This window comes from Leptosomus discolor, chromosome 7 (assembly GCF_034619465.1).
Source record: "Leptosomus discolor isolate bLepDis1 chromosome 7, bLepDis1.hap2, whole genome shotgun sequence".
Classification (NCBI taxonomy): domain Eukaryota; kingdom Metazoa; phylum Chordata; class Aves; order Leptosomiformes; family Leptosomidae; genus Leptosomus; species Leptosomus discolor.
Window position 1 is genome coordinate 36,265,631 of NC_141397.1, and position 17,521 is coordinate 36,283,151.

Here is a 17,521-nt window from a genome sequence, read left to right on the forward strand (position 1 = left end):
ATACTATAGACAATTGAAAACATAGCAAGATTCGCATCACTGCAATGGTTAGGCAAGAGAAACTTATTGCAATGGGAAGGGAAATAGCTATTATTAGAATAGCTTAGTATTCTTTATCGTCCTTTTTTGTTGTACCTTTTCAACTTGTAGAAATGACAAATAATGACTCCTAAAAATCCAACATCTCCCATGCCTGAGCATCGATTCATATCTAGTGTAATTAGATTCTTCTACGAAAGCTCACTATCAAAAGAAAACGAGCTTTCAAAGAACCAGATACTTATTTCAGGTCTAACTTGTACACATAGCAGTGACACTTTTCAGCACAAACTTAAAATTTCTATCTTTTGCAGGCTGTTTATCATCTGGAGAAAGAACAATAAAGTCCTTCACGGCAAGTACTAACAGCATGGTTAGAGATTTCATTCTAAGTAAATGTCATTAAAAGAGTACACCAAATAGCTGATCAAGACCATGCTTTTACTGAAACGATCATGTTTATTCAACTCACCATGGCTTTGCACCAAAGGCAGCGCCAGTCTTGCAAGCGTAGGACACTGCCACAGGTTTTATCACACACAGTGCATTTGGCACTGACAGGCAGGTTTCCTTCCAACCACTGATGTGGCATGGAGATCTGCAAATGGTACAGATGGAGAGAAGCAATATGGACTTTCCAGAGTGGAACTCAAGGGCGCAGCATGCACTGTGGCACTGGGACATACAGTGGGCGAGCCTTTATATGCACTGTTTAAGGATGGCAAAGGCCTCTTCTGGCACTTTACATCATGCTCGGGCACAAAGAGACCAGGTGACTCGCCCCAGAATACCCAGGAAACAATGACTTGTATCAGACATCCCATAGGCTAAGGTACTGTTCCAGGTTCCCCATATCTCAAATTATTTAACCTCAACTCCCCGATCCAGAGCAGGAGTCTCTTTTAAGGAGTCCTCACTACCCTGGTTGGACTTTTCACACAGAATCTTAAGTTCTGACAGCAAAGGCCTTTCCCACATCGCTAACACATAAAGGCAGAATCTGCCATTTGTACAGTGAAGAAAGCTGTAGAGCACATGCCAGTGCTTCCATGTCAAGGTAAGGCTAGAAGAGTTAAGACTAACACCTACCCCATCTTCATCCTCAATGATATCCTTCCCGATAGAGGCCAGAGTTGTCCACTTGCAGTTATTGGTTGCCCGCACAGCACATCGCTTGTGGGCTTTAAACTTGCACACTAGAGAAGAATATATTAATCCTGCCTTAGAATATGTAATGGTCAGTCTGTGCGAAAGCTTTCCCAAGTGATCATATTTGGCTCCAGAAAAAAGCACAGGCACACACTGCCCTTGTTAGCACTGCCAGAACTATCAGCTTTAAGCGTACTGAGTAAGATGAGTTAGGTATTAACTCCTGCCTTGTCACTTTTGCTAGCTGCTTGTACAAAACTTAGTTATCACCTTGTTAAATGTGACATGATTTACATAGTCATACACTCCTGCATCCTTTTAAACAGTGTGAGTGTAACTTCATTCACACCAGGAGCATGAGCTGAGTGCAGCCAGGCATGTCTGCTATGCCAAAGCTGAAAAAGAACAACCTCCTGGCATTCAAACACTTAACAAGGATGTTCTTACAAACACGATTATTCTTATGAACAGGAGTATTCATCTGAATATTCCACCTGATACCACAGAAGTACATACCTGTCCACTTCAGAAGCATGATTTTAATAAGGGATGGCAGTATACAGGAAAAAAAATAATCAGCTATATTACCACCAGATCCAACACTAAAACCAGCATGAAAACTTCATCACATCTATTACCCTTTTACAAAATGCCACGATCCTGATCTTGACTTCTGCAGGAAAACTCTCTGTGAAGCCAAAGGAATTCAGCAGCAAAGGATATCAGCATCAGGTCCAGAGAAGACCTCCAGGGTCATACACAGTCTGTAGCTCTCAAGTTTATTACGCAGCATTCTTCCACATCTTTTTGCAGACTGTTAACAACATTCCTCTTAAATTATCTCTGGAACATGGCATTGAGCTATAAAGACGGTGCTCTCAAAACAGGAGACAAGAAAGCACACTTACCTTCACATGAGAGCCCATGTGACGTGACTCCAGATAACGCTTCCCGACACACATTGCAGTATGTTGGCCGAGCATGTGAGCAGGCGTACCAGTTATGCATCCCTGAGAAATGGTCCATGCTGTACTGGGTAGACTAATAAAATAAATGTGTTACAGCAAAGTCTAAAGTACAGCAACAAGGCTTATTTTTCCCTTAAAGACTTGCACATAGCAGTGAGGAATGGCAGAAAGAGCACACTTTTACTAGGCAAGAGCAGGCCACATGCAGTTTATACACACTAGCTGTAACTCAAGAAGGTCTTTAAGCCACAAGAGACTACTTGGAGAAGCTGCCACACCTTCATCCATGCTCCTGTCCTACCTCTCATCCTTGCCTCACTACAAGCACGTGTAGGAGAAATGAACTGGAAAATTTGTCTGCTGGAGAGCTGATCCTTCCCCATTTTTTTGTTGGATTAAGTTTTCAGCACGATCAGTTCCCCAGCTTGGTTTATTGCATAGCAGAGGAATGCTTGTGCCAGCAAAAGAGAGCAGGGACACAAGCATTAGAATGGAGAAAACACAAGACAGTTTCTTTTGGTAGTAGTGCTGGTCTAACTACAGCCCCAGGAAGCAAACAGATGCATTGAAGTAGGCAGAACACCAAGCAGGCAAGACATGAATTAGGACAGGGAGAAGAGTGAAAATACAAGGGGAGAATTGTGTTTCATAACCTGCCCATACTCTGAAAAGTTTTCTCAAAGTTACCAAGGGAGAGTATACAAAGCCACAAGCGTTCTCTGGAGAATCAATTCTGTAACGACTATCCCAAATACACTGAAGACCTAACACCATATCCACTATAGTCAATAAAAATGACTTCTATTAACTTCACTGGAAGCTGACTCCAATCTCAAAACAAGCTGTTATTTGGGAGGCACAATGTGCAAAGGAACACATTTTCCTGTTACCTCAAAATGTTCACGGTTTTGTACAGTCTTCAGTGCTGCAATCCAATCTTCCATCTCTTTTCTGTTATCAGCACAAAGGATGAGCTTCCGACACGGAGTGATAATCTGAAGAGTGAGAGAAAATGAATAGTGTGTATTCTAGGCACGTGAATGAGAGACAGCAAGAGAATATGTTATCACTAGCATAGTCTATCGAAGTTATTTTCAGAAGCAATGAGCTGCACAACAGAACAGCAGTTATTTGCACCTTTCAACCATGTTTCTCTTCCACCATAGCATACCTTAATTCCTTCATTAAAGTACAGAACCACAGACTTTAGCTGTCATTCCCAATACTGACCTGAATAAAGAAATCTCTCATACCCAGATAACAACAAAACACAAATCAAGCACAGAGCAGCAGGAGTTAATATATTACATGTGCAGACCTTGCATTAGTTTTTTTTTAAGTACTTAATTACTTTTTAAATTGGCAACAACATTAAAACATTTTGTTAACAGTATAATACCACTTTCTAGCAAATAATGAATTAGATAACATACTCTGTAACATTGTACTAAAAATCTGTTTAGTCATGGCAAGTGGGGAGGGAGGAGGGTAGAAACCAAACAAAATAAGCAATCTAGAAGAGAAATCACTGCATTTTGAACCCTTATGTTTCCCAAGGGCTTGTTCTACATTTATTACATAAAAGATATTCCAACAAATATTCCACTAGCAGCTTGAGGAACATTTGTTGGAGTGGTAAGTTTGCCTTCCTCTACAAATACTGTCCTCAGTGTGGTTCTACCCTGGGCTAATTCCACGTGTTAAATAAACCGTTCAGTGTTTTAACAAACCAGTAGAAAACACGGAGGGTGGCCCAAGCTCCCCTCTGCCCAGGAAGGCAGACAGGACTCTGCGCAGCTTACCACCAACGTTCTCTCCTTTTGTCAGATGGCGGCAGCAGAGAGAAATAAAAGCTCCTAGCTCTTCATAGGACTATGTCTGCAGTCCCCAGGGCTACCCATTCAGCTGGGGTCCAGACTTGACTATAAATCAACATTTATTCTTCCTAAGACCAAAGTCTTTCTTCCCCACACTGTAGTTATCTCACCATAAAATCACAGAATCACAGAATGGTTTGGGCTAGAAGGGACCTCAAAGATCACTTAGTTCCAACCCCCCTGCCATGGGCAGAGACACCTTCCACTAGACCAGGTTGCTCCAAGCCCCATCCAACCTGGCCTTGAACACTGCCAGGGAGGGGACAGCCACAGCTTCTCTGGGCAACCTGGTCCAGTGTCTCACCACCCTCAGGGTGAAGAACTTCTTCCTAATATCTAATCTCAATTTACCCTCGTTCAGTTTAAAGCCATTCCGCCTTATCCTATCACTACCCTCCCTGATCAAGAGTCCCTCCCCACCTTTCATTTAGGCCCCCTTTACGTACTGAAAGACCACCATAAGGTCTCCCCGGAGCCTTCTCTTCTCCAGGCTGAACAACCCCAGCTCTCTCAGCCTGCCCTCACAGGGGAGGTGCTCCCACCCCCTGAGCATCTGCATGGCCTCCTCTGGACCTGCCTGAGCAGGTCCATGTCCTTCTTGTGCTGGGGGCCCCAGAGCTGGACGCAGCCCTGCAGGTGGGGTCTCACCAGAGCAAAGTAGAAGGGGAGAATCACCTCCCTTAACCTGCTGGCCACACTGCTTTTGATGCAGCCCAAAATACAGTTGGCCTTCTGGGCTGCAATGCGCATTGCCGGCTCATGTTGAGTTTCTTGTCAACCAACACCCTCAAGTCCTTCTTACTAACACTGCCTCTTTGTGCACACCTCTGTAATGATTTCCATCAAACTGACTTCTTAAATTAGACCAATATTGAACTATTTGCAAGACCTGCATTTAAGAAAAGCTGCATTAAGGCTGAGCACCATTAACAAAAAACAAAAGGCTCCCCTTTATGTCAAATCTAAAAACTTCCAGCAGCCCAGGCTCTCCTGTGCCCCTCTGCATTTCATGCCCCTGTATATCAAAAAAACTGTCCACATCATCTGCTTTTCCAGCACATTGTACCCTAACATCTGAAATAATGCATTAAAACAAACTAGGACTGTGTTGGGTTAATGAGGCCTGTGTGGCTCTTGCAAGCATGCAACCAAAATTTTGCTAATGAACACTTAAAAACCCATACACATCACCCTAATACATGACCTCCGTTAACTACCATTTTCCAGTCTGTTTCTCACTTCTCTCATTATCATTCATAAACCAGATTAAAAATAAAAACCTCTGAAGTGGAACATCAAACTTTTAGTTGATGCTGAAGTGCCTCAGAGCACCCACTAAGAAATGTGTATGTAAAGTCAACAAAAGATACACCTGTAAATTTCTGCTTTATTTTAAGCTCTTCAATTTTCAAAATGTTTCTTTCCATAGGATAGATTGCAGCATTCACCTGCAATAACACTAACTTTAGCCAGAGGCATTACCTATACCTAGAAAAGGGTCCTACAGACATATAAAGTAAGCAATGAATGGAGCCTTTTTAAAGCAAGGACTGGTCATTCATATTAGAAACACAGTTTTGGCATAGAGCATTCTATCTTGGACAAAACGACCTGATCTGTATCAATCCTAAGAAAAACAGAAATAAATATTTACAATTTTCCTAAAATAAAACTTTGAAGAACTCCTTCCCTCTTCCCTGACCTTTCCCTTAAGCAATTCGAGCTCTGCTAAAATTTATTCCCAAAGAAGGTAATCACAGCAATCTATCTTTTTCTTTAGGAAAGCAAAAAGCGTGTGGTTAACTGTATTTCCATCAAAAACTCTGCTATGTAACAATGAAAAAAAACTCTGCTATGTAACAATGGCTACCCTAGAGAAACCTTTTACGGCGCATGAAACACTACTGCAAAAATCAGCATGAAGTTAAAAGAACGAGCAGCATCTCTTAAGTCCTGCTAAGAGGAACCAGCTTTTTCCCTGGAAGTAAAACCAAGTTCAAATAATTTGTTCATTTGTTCAGACAACGGAGGGCCCCACTTTTTTCTGTCAGCAAAGCCAAGAACATCTATAATTGCACATGTACAACTGTACCCTACGTAAACTTCAAACATCCTATGATAAAGCATCCAAGGACCTTTCATTGCTTTAAAACCAGCCAGGTTTTATAAGGAACTACCAGTGCACTCAACAAGCCACTGGCATACACTTTGTTGGTAAAATTAATTTATCATCATCACAATCCAATTTCAGAACACTCCTACTCAGTGCTACCCCTCTTCCTATTTTTCTTTTTTTTCAGGGGTTGTGGGGTGAGCGGAGGGGAAAGGCAAATGCAAAGTACATAGTATCATTATATCATTTTTAAATCACCTTGTAAGATATAAAATCTAAAAATCATGGCACAAAATACAGAAATGCAGATGCTCCTTTGATAAGAATTAATTTCTCAGAGTACTGACTTCCTGGATCACTGGAGAGACCGTCCAATACAGAAAATCACTAATTCCTTGTTAAGTCACCTACTGCATCATCTTAAAAATCCCCATATCCAGTGCTGGACAATCCTCTGTTCAAAGTTAAAGTTTGTAAGACAAGAGGACAAATAAAGAGATCAAGAAGATTTTCATACTTGAATCATCCAGACAAAAGTGTCACAGAATTAAAATAAAGGGTCTATTGTGTAACTACAAAACTGCAAACAAAATGCAGCTTTGTGCAAGATAAATTTATGAAGAGCATTCCCCACTAGTCAGTTCTAAAGCAGTATTTGCATTGGGATTTACTGGGGTTATCAGAGATGGGAAATAAAAGAATACAATCTTTAACTTCACTCCTATTCCAAGGAGGACAAAGTGGAACAATTCAGGCTTCACTGTGAAGGACAGATAACTTTTTAAGGTAACTAGTGTAACAATTCTTTGGGGAAATTAAGAAACCACAGAAACCTGTTTTTCTGATGCAGTGGTGTTACAGTTAAACATTTTAATGAGGATAATTATAGGAATTCAGAAACGTGTTAATAGGGACACTTCCTTCACAGAGTGTTCAACAGTTCTCGCCTTTCACACAGCCTCACACACACAACAGCCAACACCAGATACCTTGTGAGAATAAGACACTTCTGCTTTCCCTGCGCTGCAGGCAGCCGCTGGTCTCTCACCTGCACAGGCCAATGTACAACAGGCATGCCACTACCCTGCTCTCACTCACAGGGAAAGAAAACCACTCATCCTACCACTTTTACCTCCTTCTATTTGAGCCAGTAATTTCAACTCCAGAAATCCACCTGAAGGAGAAAGGTTATTACATACACTGCACTGTTTAGACAAGACCGATGATAGATCTAACCTCTTACACACAAAAAAAAAAAATTTAAAAAAATCATTCTTGTAATCTCCAAAAGAAGCCACAACAACCTTCCCCCCGAAAAACTGCCCTTTCCCAGCCAGGGAGTCTGGGGTATTTGCTCTCAGCTACAGCCGTGATGAGCCGATGCTCTGGAACACGAGGCTTGGATATCCCTTGGCAAACGTGGCTAGAAACGAGCGTGGTCCAGCTATTTTTTATGTTCTAGTTACAGCTTTTGACTAACATCCTGGAACAGTATATTCCACAGGATGACCACGCACTAGGTGAAGTAGCATTTCCTTTTATTTGTTCTAAATTTACAAAGCAGTAATGTCATCCAGTGACCTCTTGTTCTCGCATAAACAGAGAATACGAAAACAATGATCTGATTGCTTTTGAGTTAGGATGGGGGCTACCTTGCTAGGAGTTAAAAAAAAAAAAAAACCCACAATAAAAAGTTTTCAGATTTATTTATAATCTCATACATTTTTGGCCTGTTTGGGGATTGGCAGAAGTCTGAGTGCTCCTGCCCTGAAACAGCTCTGAATGTTATCTAGGTATGAGTAATTACGTAAATTAAAAGTGCTTGTTCTTCCTAACAAGGGAATATTAAAAACAAATGTATTTTTTTGATCCTAAATGCTATTGAACTTTTGGGTGCTGTTCTTTCAATTTCATTCCTTAGTAAGAACTGGATGCCCACATACCCATGTGCCCAGAGCCCACTACATGGTGACTTTACTGAGACCTAACAACCAGCAAAAGAGCTCAACAATAGCCATGGGGGAAAAAAATCCCTCTAATCAATCCTGAAGAGTTATGAAGACAGATGGGAATGGCAGGAAGGCTTACAGACATTTCAAATCAGGACACAATTTACAAACTCCTCACTGCATATGAATACCTTTTGCAGGAATTATGGTGACAATCAACGACCCACCAGGTCACCCCTTTGCAGACAGTTATGTGCCCTCTATACAGATAAGTCATCTCAAGTCTATTAGAGAAACCTTCAAATTTCAAGCTTGCTCACTCTAAATCTAAATCAATCTAAATCTGAAAAAAAAGCCATGGCTTCCTGGCTGTCTTGTGCAAATACTGATGCTCCCCTGACACTTCTCCAAAATTTAGCTTCATCTCCGCTGTCTCTTCCTCATACAGCATACGCCCTCTTACCAGCTGTTAACCTCCACCCCTCATGTTGACCCACACCCTCCTGTCCAAAACTAACACCAGTTTATCGACATTTCAAATCAGGCCAGCTGGCAAACAACAGAGCCAACCAAAGAAAATTCCACATTCTAAAAATGGACTGGGTGTCCCTGCATGTTCTTCCCCAATGAACAGCTGTGAATAATTGCATTAGAAAGGCACTCCAAAAAAAGACTCCTTAGATTAGACCAAATTTTAAATAGAAATCTGTTATACTTCGCCCTTTGGTGTTTTGCTGTACTGAGCAATCTTCCTCCACCCAACAGCCAGAGCATAAACTTCATTCTCTGGTCTTGCTGCCATCAAAGACAACTTTACCATCTTTGCTCACTTCCGGTTTCAGCATTTTCTGGCTGCCTAGAAACTTCTGAGCAAAAAAGTGACAGACTGGCCAAATGTGCATTGGGACTGTTTGTTATCAGAGTAGATCTGGTGAGCTGAGTGACCGCAAAAGACAGCAAAACAAGTTAAGATCACACTGGCCCAATCATAGAGCTGGCTGAAGAAATGTTGCAGGGGGAGGGGGGGGGGGCATACAACTTTGCTAAATATAGTTTTTTCTGATGTGACACATTTCTCAGAGTGGCCAAAAGCGGGTGTATGAGAACACCTGCTCATTCTGACTGCTTCCTTTTACTCACATCCTGTGCAAATATAGTCTTATGTTCAAAGGTGCTAGCCATAAATGCCCCAAAGAGACCCTGGGTTACTCCAAACAGCTGATGACTTGGGTACAAGGACAACAGGAATTTCTGGAGCTCAAAAGACACAGAAACTGCAATTAAAAAAATAAAATAGCTGTGAGAACGGTGCTGGTGCAGGCAAAAACTTCAGCTTGAGGACCTATGGCAAAGGTGGGGAAAACATCCACCATCTGCAGCTAACTGCTACGTCTGCTTTTGTATACTGGAGTAAGTTCTTGTATCCCATGAACCCAAAAAACTCAGGAAGGAAAATTGGGTGAGATTGTAACGAGGACCCTGACATTTTATCTACTTCAGCTCCTGTTCCAGCAACAGCAGTGGTAGTTAAATGAACACTGGTATACATTAAAACATCTTGCCTGTGTTCATCAGCAGGATTCACAAACCAGCAAAGTCACTGTACATTTCAAACATCATTGCTGAACTCATAGAGGGCAAAATGGGACTAAGCATGGTTTAAGCAATACTACTGCCTCAGCTAATACACAAAGTTAAAAAGAAGTCTAAGAAAAATGGAGAAGAAAGGAAAATAAAAATAAATTTCAGACTCAAACCAGTCCTTTACATTTAAAATCTTAAAAACCTCTCTCATTGATGTCAGCTTCTGAAACAATCTGGAGCTGAGCATCAGGCCACCAAAGCCTTAGACAGCAAGTCAGCATGAATTTAGTAGGTCTCTATGGTTTGGAAGGGAGAAATAATGCAAATATCAATGCTCATGGGGGACCAAGGCTTGCTTTCCTCCAGAGACAACCTCCTTCTTCCAATCTGCAATTCAGCTTTTACCCAGTTTTGCCAACAAATTCAGTCCTGTTAACTCACTGCAGAGGTCAGTTAGAGCTCTCTAGAATTACACTGGTTCTCCTTCCTCAAAACCTGGATGCTACTCTGAAGGGGAAAGAAAAAATCAGCTTTTCATATGACACTGGAGGAATGCACCAGTTTTATATTTATTTTTATACTGCAAGATCTTTATTTCCTCCTAAAATAACCATCTTCCACCTACGGAAACTCTCGCTTCCACCAAATAAAACAAGTTGTTCATCTTCTTATAGTTGTGCCAAATTCTGCCTTTTCTTTTTTTTTTAAATAGCAATAACAAGATTTTCCTCAAAGCCCTAAGTGACCAAATCTCTGTTTGCACTATACCGGGTATTTTATCCCCAACTTCCATGTGGCTGTCCTACCTTACTTTTCAGTCTGCAAAATCCAGGACAGCTCATTTCCACAGGAAGATAGGTACAGCACGTGGTGTGGTCTCTTTAGGACCACTTTTACATTACTTGGTTTATTCTTCTTGCAACATGTACCTTGTCTGACAGGGGGTTGCACATTACAAGCACATTTTCTCTGAGCAGTGTCATTGGCACTACCACCGCTACACTGTGCCCACAGATCAAGTTCAAATCATGCTGACCCTCCATCTGTGCTTTCTCCCAGTTCCCATCTTCCCCGATGCTGCAGCGGGAAAGCAGACCAGACAGAGTGTTCCCTGGGAAAATTATCATCTCTCATACCAGGGTCACATTCCTACATGCTTCTGGAAACTCTGTTCCTAAACAAGGCACATTCCTGTTCTTGGCAATGGGTAAGAGAAGCACAGACAAGGAGAGGATTTTAGGACTTTTGCAACTACTTAACAGATGCCAAAACCTACAGTATGCAAGAAGGTCTTTGCTACTGTTAGCAGTTAAGAAATGTAGACAATCCTGGTAATTCGTGTAGTCACTACACAGATGGAGTGGCACCAAATAGGAACTGATAGGGCTGCCATGCCAAGTGCCAGAGCATCTTAGCACAGTTCTGTTATCCACCCCACTCCACTTCATACAGCAGATGCATACATGCATCCCTTCTTCATCTGTTTTCCAAAGGACACATTCCTGCCAGGAAAAGAGTTCCCAAACAGAACTATACCATTCAGAAAGAGCAGGACATTTGGGAAGGTAAAGGATATTTCAGAGAAACCTTCCTACTCACTCAAACAGAAGCAAAACCATGAAGAACAGAGGGGCAGGTCAATGTTCCCCAGTGATACAGCTGCTGTCTCAGTGGGCTCATACACACCAAGGCTAGCAGGTAATAAATCACAGGATTGAGCAATAAAAGTCCTTGTCCACGGTAGGAAAATGACCTGTTACTGACAGCTTATTGTTAGTAACGGCTCCTCACAGCCCCCTAACCTCAGCTGTGTTGAAAAGAGGCTGGTAGCTAGCACAAAAGGAAATTAACAGCTTTCAACAGCCTGATGAACCCAGTGGCTTTCCACACTGGGTCACCAGGCAAAGACCAGTCCTGTTTGACACACCACAACAGTGAAACCATCACAAGCACTACAACTGGGAAGACCTCATTTCTGTGAATATTATTAGTAAACCTCTTCCTGCCTGTCAAAATGACCAGAGTAAGTATGTGCATAAAAAGAAGTCTTTTTCTTCTAGAGCAGCTCCCATGTAAAACTAAACTCATCATGTTCTCAAATGACCTCCTGTTTACCACAGGTTGTTCTGCCTTTGTGTCCACACCTGGAAGTGAGAGAAGACACAAGAATCTGCAACCTTGCTCAGGAAGGTAGATAAAACACCAACACAGCACAAAGGATACAAAGAGCAAAGAGATTATCAAACAAAAGCTCCTAGTGTTCAGGCATAAGGGCAATAACAGACACTAATTTCAAAGCAGTAAAGCTCCTTCTAGGGAAACAAAAGCTCTTCACAAACAGTCACCTTCACCTTCCAGCTCTGTCTATCAGTAAAATTCATTAAACTCAGTCTGACCTCTTTCTCTTACAGTAGCTTCATCTTTCTCAAAAACCCCTAGAATATTTTGGGGTCATTCTGTAATGTACAGTAGCAATTGCCAGGTCCCTCTACCCACAGCAACTTCTTCCAGACTCTCTAACTCCTCTTCCATGTTCATCCTCTCTTTCATGGTTTTTCTCCAGATTTTTCCTTCTTTTGTGCAAGCAGACTATCAACCAGCTCCTGCAGGAGGCTGGATTAAGAGTCCTAAAAATCCTTGACATGAAAGGATTTTAAATGACTATTTTCACTGACTAACAGTGACTCAGAATGGTCTGTTTACCAAAGGGCCTTTTCTCAAGCAGAAAAAAACTGCACTGAAGTCTGGATTACAAACTACTAAAATAGCAAAGTATTTTGAAACTGCAGTGATCCTGACAGGAAATGGGGACTGAACTGTACTTAATGAAGGGAGGAGGGAAAAACAGCAGAGAGATTCTGGACATGGCAATTACAGCAGAGAGATTCTGGACATGGCAATTCATGGCTCTACTCGTATTTTCACTTGCTTATAAAGGAAATTCTGACAGCCGCCAATACAAACAAGAGTATGAGCACTAGCAGAGAGTGTACAATTCCTGAATGTGTACACACATGGGTGTGGAAGAGACAACAACCTCCAGCAAAGCCTGACTTTCCAATGTGCGCTCTAATTTTGTCCAATTTAGAAAAAGAGAGCTTAAAAAGGAGGTGGAAAGAACCATCCCTTTCACGAGTCCCTCTTTCCCTTCTCCAAACCTTAATAAGGCAATCCATGACTGTGTACAAAGAAGCAAGGTGAGGAACCAGGACATTTGCTGACTCCCCTGTGTAACTATGTCCCCAGATTATTAAGTCCTTTTGCCCACTTCTGAGAGTTGATGTCTTCCCTCTGGGACCCTCACCCCCATGCTTAGGAAGCAGGGAAGATCCCCTCCCTCACTGGGAAGCCCAGTGACTCTCTGCAGCATACATTCAAGCCCATCTCTTTCGAAGGGCTGAGGCCACAGAGGGCAGTTTGGGGAATTTGTGCAAGTGTCAAATCACGTAGATTTCCCTGACCACTATCAGCCCAAGCTCAAAGTCGAAGTCTGACTTTCTGCAAACAGCCTATAATAAAAGTTCTTATATTCTTTCTCCTCATAAAAATAAGTCACATGCTCTTTCTTGAAGATTGTATTTCAAACCAGCACAAATAACCTCTGATCTGGGTTCCTCATTTCAACAGTGCCTTACAGGCACACAGCTCCTGTGCTAGACATAAGCAGCAGACTTTCTGCCTGACACAGAGCTTCAGCAGCTCTATTCACTCTTTCAAAACCAAACTCTTCAGAGAACACTTAAAAGCACTAATCAAATAATTCAACTTGACACAAAATCACAAAAGAAACAAAGACATTTTCACTTCATTGTGAAATGAATTTGCAGACATCAATAGCATACTCTCCCCATCAGGAAGCACCTTCAGCTCTTTTATCTTTTGTTGAAGTTCAAGCACTTTGCCCTGTGTTTTTAGGAAAGGTTAATTATCCCAAAATGAAGTCTCATGCTATTTCTCCACAGCGTCAATGAGCCCTGGGACAATACAGCAAAAATATACAGTCTGAAGGAGATCAGAGAGCCACACAAAACTTCACAAGACAGAAACTGGCATCTTCGCTGCTGAATAAAACCAGTACTAAGTAACAAAGCTGTAATAACAAAAAATTGTAGCACACCTCAGGCTTCCATACAGCTGGAGAAGGACATCCATACTGCTTCTCAGAGATGACAGCTCTCATTCAGGAGCACCACCCTGTTCCTCAACCTACCACAGCAATTGTCGCCTCCAGTCATGCAAGTGCTCTGAAACAGAGGTATTACTCTAATCTCAATACTTCCTCTCTCCTGTGACATTGGCCAGGGTGAATCAGCATTTAATAAACAGTATTTCTTAACCGATGAGTGCCGCATTTGCAACAGCACTGCGGGCACATTTCCCTTTACCCCAATACTGGAGAACTTATCTATATAAATCCACACAAGAGAGAACACCTGAACAGTAAAAGCTTGTAGCAAACTTATTCCAAAGAACCTGAGCTCCTGATGATCTGTTATGCTGGCACAGGTGCCACGTTTCTCAGTGCTCAGTCCAGAAAACTCGTGACTCCTGCTCTTACCTTTCACGTTCAATCTTCCTCTAAACTAGTGTCCAGAGCAGCCTACTCCCCCAGGAAAAAAGCTACACAGATTGCTCGACATGCAATTAATAGGTCAGTCTTTCTGAGCTATGTTCCACTTGCCACAAGCTGATTAGCTGTCTGCTTAAGGAGGAGCCGGGCTAAGTTTCCTTCTGACGGCAGTGAAGTGGAGAGGCAGGCACTGACTGTAATAATATGCTGTTTCCTGTCTGCGGCTGAGCTGAGAGGTACTTCCCAACAGAAAAGGGTTTACAGGAGCTCTGGAGTTCAAGCTCCACCTCCTCCAGTGAAGAGCCTTTAACTACGGAGGAGGGGTCAACAGGACGGCTCCTGGCACTCAGCAACTTGCTCTGCCCAAGCTTCACTTCCACTAAAGTGTCAGAAAGAAGAAATCAAACGACACACACCTCTCTCCACAGAGAGGAGCTTCTTCCTAAGGGATCTCGAAGCTCTGATTAAAATGGGATGGGAAGTAAACGTTGTAACTCATGTTAATGTGAATGAGGGTGAAAGTCCACACTACCATTTGCTAGCAGTAACTGGAAAACACTTACAAAAACACCATGTGAGAATCATATTGAAACACAAAATTTGCACCTGGAAAGAGCTGATGTCCTTCCTAGGCCCTGTCCTGTTGATGAGAGGTGTTTTTCATCAGTATTAAAGAACACATTTTACTTTTTTCTTTTTTTTTTTCCCCTTTAGCTTTATACAAATCCTGCACAAGGCAGGAAAGGGTCAATGCACTGATAAGGACTCATTCCATCAGTTGTGCCAACTGCATTGAAGGCAGCAGGCTTAGTTCAGTTGGCACCTTCTACAAAAGTTCACATCTTCAGCCAACACATCAACCTGAGGAGGAAGAATTTGTTCACCACACAAAAGTTTACAAAAATGGGCCTAAGGAGATGACCCGAAGTCCTTTCAAAGACTCTTGAGGGGATAGCTGTGGTGACAAACTGTTGGCCTCAGCAAGAGAGAACAGAGAGATTGATGTATCATGTGTCCCTGCCCCCCAACCTTACTGGCTTCGGAGAAGGGACATGCTGGATGGTTCAGGTCCACGACACAGGTAAAGCAGTCATTTTGAGAGAAGTATCTCCAAAACCCAGGCTTCCTGGCATGATCTAGAGAAAAAACTATGCCAGGTTCAAAGTATGGAACTCATCCTCATCGTGTATTTTGTTTTAATGCACCTAAAGCAACTGCAGGTTAATGCACTAGGCAGGCACATCAACAAACCAAGTAACTGCAAAATAGCACTGTCCAAGAAAACACTGTTCATGGAAGCAGCTGAAGTCTCACGGGGAAGACACAATGCACCCAGTGTGATCCCAAATCATCTGTTTTTCAGAAGTCACAAGAGGTTTTCAGGCTATGGCTGAGAAAGCTCTGCTCAGAAGTCAGGGTCATGCTTTAACCTCACCCATCCAGTGCTGCTGATCTCTATTTCATAAGGAGTACAAACGTAGGCGCACAATGACGGCAAGGATCCAGGTTAAAAGTTGACCACTCTCTTTGAAATAAATGGGTCTGAAGTACCAGGACAACATGGTTATCATTCAGTTTGTACCACAGCAGATCCTCTCTAAGGCCTTGTGAAAGACAGCAGCCCTAGGAAAATCCACTGGTCAGAGGTCTAAGGGACCATACATGGAAAGCACCAGTCACTTACAGCCCAGACATTCCAAAAGAATTTACCTTACAGACAGATGACTTAGAAGGACAGAGATGGCAGGGATGTGACAGAACCAGCAATATTACACCTACAGTCCTCCTGAGAGAGGAGAGGCCTGGCATAGGGCTGCTATGTGACTTGTTCCCAGAGGCTTCCTGCTAAATAATTCTGCAGCCACACTGCCTGACCTAAAGGAACAATAGCTAAACACAAAGCTTTTCCTTACACTTCTCAGACGATGGAGCTGTACAACATCTTAAGCTCAAAGATGCCCCCAGTCACATTCTCCCAGCCCATTCTATAGTCACATATCCATTAACTCTGGGTAGCAGTCCTGAAAACTGTCCCCATTGCAAACAGGATACACTTACTGAAGAAATCTATGCGAGATCAACTAAGTAAACAACAGTGGAACCTGTACTACACACCCTTCTTTTTAGTGGAATAGGTCTGCATCTTAATACTCACTTTTCTCACTCTCCTGCCTTCTGACAGCAAACAAATCAGCTGTCAGACCTATGTCCCACGTAAAAATTTTTTTAACCTTATTCCTCTATTTATGCAACACAACCTCTGTTGGCTCTGTACTCTGGTTTTCTTCTCTCATGGTGCTGCGCTCACGAGCTACCTGCACTCCTGCCTGCCATCAGTTTCTCCTCTGACTGTTTGTCCATTATTATCAATTTGGTCTGGATCCACATTGCCCCTCTAAGTGGTTTATCTAGTCTTTGTTTCCTGCCTTCTTTGTTAGTACCTTAGGAGTATCATTCACGAAACCTGAGCTGCAGAATCTACCCATTGAGCAGTCCAGATGCCTGGATAGAGGATGACTTTCCTAAGAAAGAAACCACTCTTCATAAATCCAGAACTACCAGTCTCCATTGAAGAAAACACAGAAACACAAAGAAAACCAGAACATTTAAAACTCCAGAATAACTCTCTGCTATACAACACCAAACACTGGATGTTTTCCATCTAGGATAAAACCTCAATAGTGAGTCCGGCTGCTTTGAAACAGGAAAAAAAAAAAAAAAAAAAAAAAAGCATCAAAGAACTCTTAATTTTAGAAAGGAACCAAGCTGGGGAGATAGAAGGGAGAAAGAGAGTGCTCTCAAAGAGAATGAAGAGAAAATTGCAAGACTACAAGGAATCCAAAGCACTGATGGCAGTGATGTGGCAGACCAAACAGCAGCAAGACTAGGAAACCTTCTGATTTCCTAAGTATTTTTATAGCTCATGGTAAACCACAGTCAAACCCCTCTGTAAGCCATGATAGAAAGAGTAGATAGAAATTAAGAGGAAAGATGTTTTTCTTTTAAGTTTACCTGAGCCCCATGGTATAGTGATCAGCTGGAGACAGTGTAAACTGTATCTGCTACTTGAGCATCAAAGTAGTCCTATACTTTTTACCCCCTAGGGAAGACAAGGACTGGCAAAGCCTGCTACCACAGTCACAGAAGCAACTCCTCGCTGTTGGACTCAGATAGGGCAATCTGAGAGAGTAAACACACTATTTCCTCCTGTCCCCCGTGTCAGGGACCAGATCTCATCCAACTAACAAATAAGTAAATAATAAGCAAAACAG

General features: G+C 42.3%; 1 protein-coding gene across 1 annotated transcript in view; it reads right to left on the minus strand.

Moving 5' to 3' along the window:
• Positions 1-17,521, minus strand: part of DGKD (diacylglycerol kinase delta) — a 58,164-nt gene that overhangs the window by 22,550 nt on the left and 18,093 nt on the right. Inside the window, exons 4-7 of the mRNA XM_086468652.1 lie at positions 3,047-3,151; positions 2,097-2,229; positions 1,129-1,235; positions 512-637 (exon numbers count right to left, since the gene is read on the minus strand). Of these exons, the coding sequence (XP_086324778.1) occupies positions 512-637; positions 1,129-1,235; positions 2,097-2,229; positions 3,047-3,151 (471 nt within the window). The remainder of the gene's footprint in view (positions 1-511; positions 638-1,128; positions 1,236-2,096; positions 2,230-3,046; positions 3,152-17,521) is intronic.